This window comes from Glandiceps talaboti, chromosome 19, assembly GCF_964340395.1.
Source record: "Glandiceps talaboti chromosome 19, keGlaTala1.1, whole genome shotgun sequence".
Taxonomy (NCBI): Eukaryota; Metazoa; Hemichordata; class Enteropneusta; family Spengelidae; genus Glandiceps; species Glandiceps talaboti.
Genome location: NC_135567.1, coordinates 16140306 through 16145682, shown reverse-complemented (window position 1 = coordinate 16145682; position 5377 = coordinate 16140306). Strand labels below are relative to the sequence as shown.

General features: G+C 34.6%; 1 protein-coding gene across 1 annotated transcript in view; it reads left to right on the top strand.

Moving 5' to 3' along the window:
- The first annotated feature begins 3135 nt into the window (after positions 1 to 3135).
- LOC144450289 (uncharacterized) overlaps positions 3136 to 5377 on the top strand; it is a 5255-nt gene continuing 3013 nt past the window's right edge. The window contains exons 1-2 of the mRNA XM_078140888.1: positions 3136 to 3232; positions 4451 to 4509. Of these exons, the coding sequence (XP_077997014.1) occupies positions 3225 to 3232; positions 4451 to 4509 (67 nt within the window). The 5' untranslated portion in view covers positions 3136 to 3224. The remainder of the gene's footprint in view (positions 3233 to 4450; positions 4510 to 5377) is intronic.

Here is a 5377-nt window from a genome sequence, read left to right as displayed (position 1 = left end):
ATTGTGTGTGTGTGTGTGTGTGTGTGTGTGTGTGTGTTTGAGGCCATCTGTTTTAAGTATTTTTGTTGTCTTATTGGGATATGAGAATGAAATACTAGATGTTATGTCAATATGATAATATTTTCTTCTTCTTCTAGGCTTCGTCTACAAACCTGATTTGGATAACACCAGAGATTCAAGTAATACTAACAACTACAGAATAACGTGAATTTTAGCAATAGATACATTTTTGGCATCATAATCATATCTTCTGAGGCTGAGACGAATAATACAATTTAGATGAAAACGATTTTGTTTTTGTCATGTTAAACTTTCATTTTCATAAATGTCATACAGATGTTACTTCTTCTAAAAAATAATGCAGACAATGTTGTATGTTTGTTCCATTGTTAAGCATCCCTTAAAGGCCGGTGTTTGTCTGATGCGCATGTCTGGGTGCAGGTCTTTTTTTTCATAAACATGATGTCACACATCACAATCAATAACCAAGGTTTTATCCTTCCTCAGTTCTGACCATTACGTTGACTTTGTCTTTAATGACACCAGAGTTCTCTAGGTGGGAAGTTTTTCATTTTTTTTCATTTTAGTTTTTAGCGCTTTGAGATGTTACATCTGTAACCTCTGAGTTATTTCTCCATTACTGTCTATTTCAATAACGGATATGTACTGTTTAATTATATAATTATGTATGAATAATTTAAATACAAAATAATGTAATATTTAAAGTGAACAACTTCCTCATAAAAAATAGCAAGTGTATATACATGTAAACTCCTTTCAGAAGCAAAAGTGTGTTTTAACTATTTTAGCTACAGGCTGGTACTCAGTAGCGTGGGACCCCAGGACTAGCTGCATATGAGAATCAGACGACTACCTTTCTTTAATTTAAATATTATAAATAATTATAAGACATAACTATTTTCATGTGTTTTGTGTGATTACTGTACGAGATATAGTGTGACGTTTGACGGTATATGGACGACATGGGTGATCTAACCCATTACGTCATAATGTATGGGTGATTTCATTGAATGCATGACTCCAACCTGATGTTAACACTGGGTAGAATAAACAAAGATGATTTGTCAATAACAACATACGTTTGAAAGTTCCATTTTTGAGATTGATGTATGTATTTGTTGGATATATCCCTGCTCCAGTATAGATGTTTGCGCATGCGGATTAGATAGTAATCTGACCAATGGAATGAGGGTCGAAAAACACCCTGATCCAAAAGTGCAAAGGGCAATATCCATTGTATTACATGCTTAGTGAATGTGCGTGTGGTGGGATTTTTTTGTGGGGAATTGTGAATTTAATTTCACTTAGTCTAGGTTACCCAGCCTCTTGCCGTTGAGGGCATAAACCCCAGCTAGAGTCTGGGATAATACAATGTCGCCAATTGTTACAAGATAGCTTCAAGGAGATCTGACCCATAACATGACATCTGTAGTAAAATCACATGGTGGCAACTGTTGCTAAGAGTATTTTGACAAAGATGGTTTTCAAAACATTTCTACCATGATGTCTGTTAAATATACACAGAGTTGATGAAAATGACAAATCAGAATCATTTTTAACAACGGATCTCCTGTTGTGTTAGGGAAGAGTTCTCACACATAATGTATGCTGTATATCCGGTAATAGGTAGGCCGCGAACGGTCACGGTTCCATGCGTGCAAACCTATATTGATCAGGCCATTGGTAAATGTATATATAACTGTACATACTGTACTATCGTAAATGGGATAACATAATGAAAAATAATGTTACGTCCATACCTAAAACTGCACTCTAACTTCAAAGTAAAGTTTCAACTTGATTTAGGAACACCTGCGAAAAAACTGTCACTTGTTAACTAGACCAATACTTGTTTAAATAAGGAACTGGTCAATTTAGAATCGAATGTGTTGATGAATTGCAGACACATGTCACAATCGTGGCTTAAAAATATGAAAAATTAATTTGTTTTACTGAGATAAGCAAATATAGCTATAATTGCTCATATGCGGAATTTTAAATAGTATTCATCAAAAATTGACAGAACGCCACACCAATATTTGACAGGTTTGATTAATTGTAAATGGCAATTGCCAAGGTACCGGTACGGTCCAAGATTATTTACTGTTGGTTATGTTGGTGTTGACCAGCTCTGTTTGACACAAGCACATCCAAAAAGAAACTGCAAATGCTACACTTTAAGATAGCAAGATTGAATGAATACAGTTTCTTGCTACATTTTGTCAAAGTGAAATGAACCAAAAGTGCCACCATGTAGACATCAGATACAGACATAAAGCATTGACGCCCACGTGTCTGCTTCTAGTAGCAGGTTGCTGAAATGATTTATTTTATTTAAACAAACTGTAACAAGAAATTGTAATTTTCTTATCATACTGTAGAATACACAGTTCATTATTAGTTTCCGCGTGTTTATATCAAACAGACGTTGTACAGCAACGTTCACTTGAAACGGGTTGTTTGTATTACCATCGAAGTCGTGCGATGCGTGCATATGTCTTCACCATCTTGGCTTTGTGCCATGCCATTATGCTGAATTGGGTATGTCTATGTTAGTGGGGACAGGGGGCTATAGGCTGTCGCGCGATCGGGTTATCAATCTCCAAATAACTATTCTGTGAATACATTTTATATAGATCTAAGTTGTTATCATGTCTCGGGTGCGTTTTCGTCCACTAAAACACATTTCACACCTCTGCCATTGAGATGTATCAAATCATTAATTGGTCTCCATTAGTCTGATCTCATAAAACAAACTATTTACAACCAAGTAAAGGAATTCGAATTGTTTTGCAAAATGGGATTTTTTGTAACGAGTGAGAAAACCTCGATTTAACTTAAACGATAAATGAATCGAAATGAAATATGAGGTAATTTATGTATTGTTCCTAGGTAAATTACCCAATATGCCTTGCTGAGGTCTAATTGTTTCCATCGCGTTACACCTTCTGTATCCATGGGAACGCCGTTGATAACCAATGACCACCACCCCCGCCCTTAAAATGGTATCACCTTCTATTAAAATAAGCATTTTTTTCCCGCCCTTTAATAATAATGTACCCTCATATATTACTACTGGTTGCTCCATGATAGTTTCAGTCTGTGCTGAACAAAAGAGAAGCAACACGCGCCTCATCGACAATTCAGATTTTTTGAAAAACGATTTAACTTTACTTCGTAAGACAGTCATAAAAGAGAACATCATGTCGAGGTAAGTCACGGAAAAATATCTCAGTTTTATTCTTCGATTGTTAATATTTGTTATTTGAAAATTCAGTACGTTTTATATTCTTTCCTACTCATGAGAATTCGATTTAATCTCCACGAAAAAAAAATGTAATCCTAAGAAAGTACGTATACATTTGCCTTTTAGGCGATAAAATTTGTCATAGTTACTATTTGTAATGCATAAATTATATTCACAGTATCCCACAAGTGATCGTGATTTGTATTCGATACACAGAATGAGGTAGATTCTGAACGGTAAACTCACAATCTTGCTTGTGTATTGAACGGCAGTAGCAAGAATCCTTGGCGGAGAGAACTATCCAAATTTTAAAAAACACTGTCGATTTTTATGTCTCGAATTCTGGTTCTGAAATTATGGGTGGTGTATTTATGTATCGCACAGGTTTTCTTTTATTGACGTAGTGACAGCACGCATAACACATGATACTGGGTTTTCAATATATCAATGATTTTTGTGTAAGCATAAGCAATGCCGTACTGTCACATACCGTTGTGTCATTTTGAGTGCCTACGTCACAGCAAGGTGAGTTTACCGAAGAAAAAAGAGTTTCTTTGTTCTGTCAATGTGTGTTAGTTCTACAACAACCATAGTTCGCAGTTCGGACAAACGTTTCACTACTTCACTGTAAAAAAATAGAAGTTGTGTAAACTGAAATAGAATGTCATCTGGCGAGACAAAACAAACATCAATACACTGAAGACATCTGGCGTCACTGAATTATTAGAGCAGAGTATATTAGAATATTTAATTAACCAAAACTACTGTAAAGCCGGACAGGAATGTGTCATGACGTTGATACATTAACATTGCTATATTTTATTATCTGTTTTAACTAAAATGTTATAATTGCTACATTTCATTGTCTGATATCAATTCTTACTAATATTGCTTGCACATGTTGATACATTTTATCAACACAGTTTATCACCATCATCACAGTTTATTCTATAGGGGCAGGTCACCCAAAGATTGTGATCGTTTTCGTTGTATGCAAATTACACATTCATGATTACATTTTTTGTCGTTTAACTAATGAAAATATGAGTAATCTTTGTGGCCTTGTCACTACGAGTCAAAGACGAGTAACTGTATCGAGATCGAATACAAAATCAAGTTTATTTTCAGAGGCTTTGGACGTAAAGTTCTCTTCGTATTAAAAAGTATTAATTTCACCTGTAGGTTCATAATTTCACTGACTGTATTACTGTTTGGAGTAACCATACACGTTGATTCTCAGGGTAAGTACATAGTTCTTCTTCAAAAAAAAGTACACTTCCCATTTCTGTAAATTCATTGATTTGAAATCCAAATTCTAATATCGATAGTGAGCAAAGAATTAGGTTTAAATTCTAACTCCTGAAATTAACGAGTTCAGTTTTAAAAGTGGTGAAATTATAACTAGTACTTTTCCCATTCGCTGTTTTACCTATTTTACAAAATGCTGTGAACAATAGTACTCATTAATTCATGAAGAACCCCAAAATACACAAAAAAACAATCAAACACACACTCAAAAACTAACATATACACGCATGTGTGGAAACGCACGCATGAACATACATAAATACATACATACATACATACATACATACATACATACATACATACATATTGCTTAAGGACCGATTTATTCCTATGTAAAATATCATAAAATATAATGTAAAATATGTAAAATATAACGTAGTGTAACAGTTTGCAGGACTGACTGTGCCATATGTTACTACTATACAGATCAACATGTTACTGTAAATGTATAAAACATAGCAGCTTTTAACAATACAAGGTCAGATGTCACTTCCGTCAAAGTTCTGATTGATGTCACTTCCATGCGGATTAGTGAAAGTGAATGAAACAAATGGTACTTTTTTCCCTTTGACCTTTCGTTAACCATAGAAAATTCACAATTTAATGTTCCCTGTAATTCATTACAACCTAGATCATACCAGGTGATGCCATTTCTGATTCACTATTTACATGTATTACACGATGTACATTTGGAATATATGGTCGTGATTTCACCCAATCTGTATCTGCTAAGCCGTTACAAAAAACATCCGAAGACATCAGCTCGTGTCCTGTACAAACGGACGAAAGTACTAGATTGTA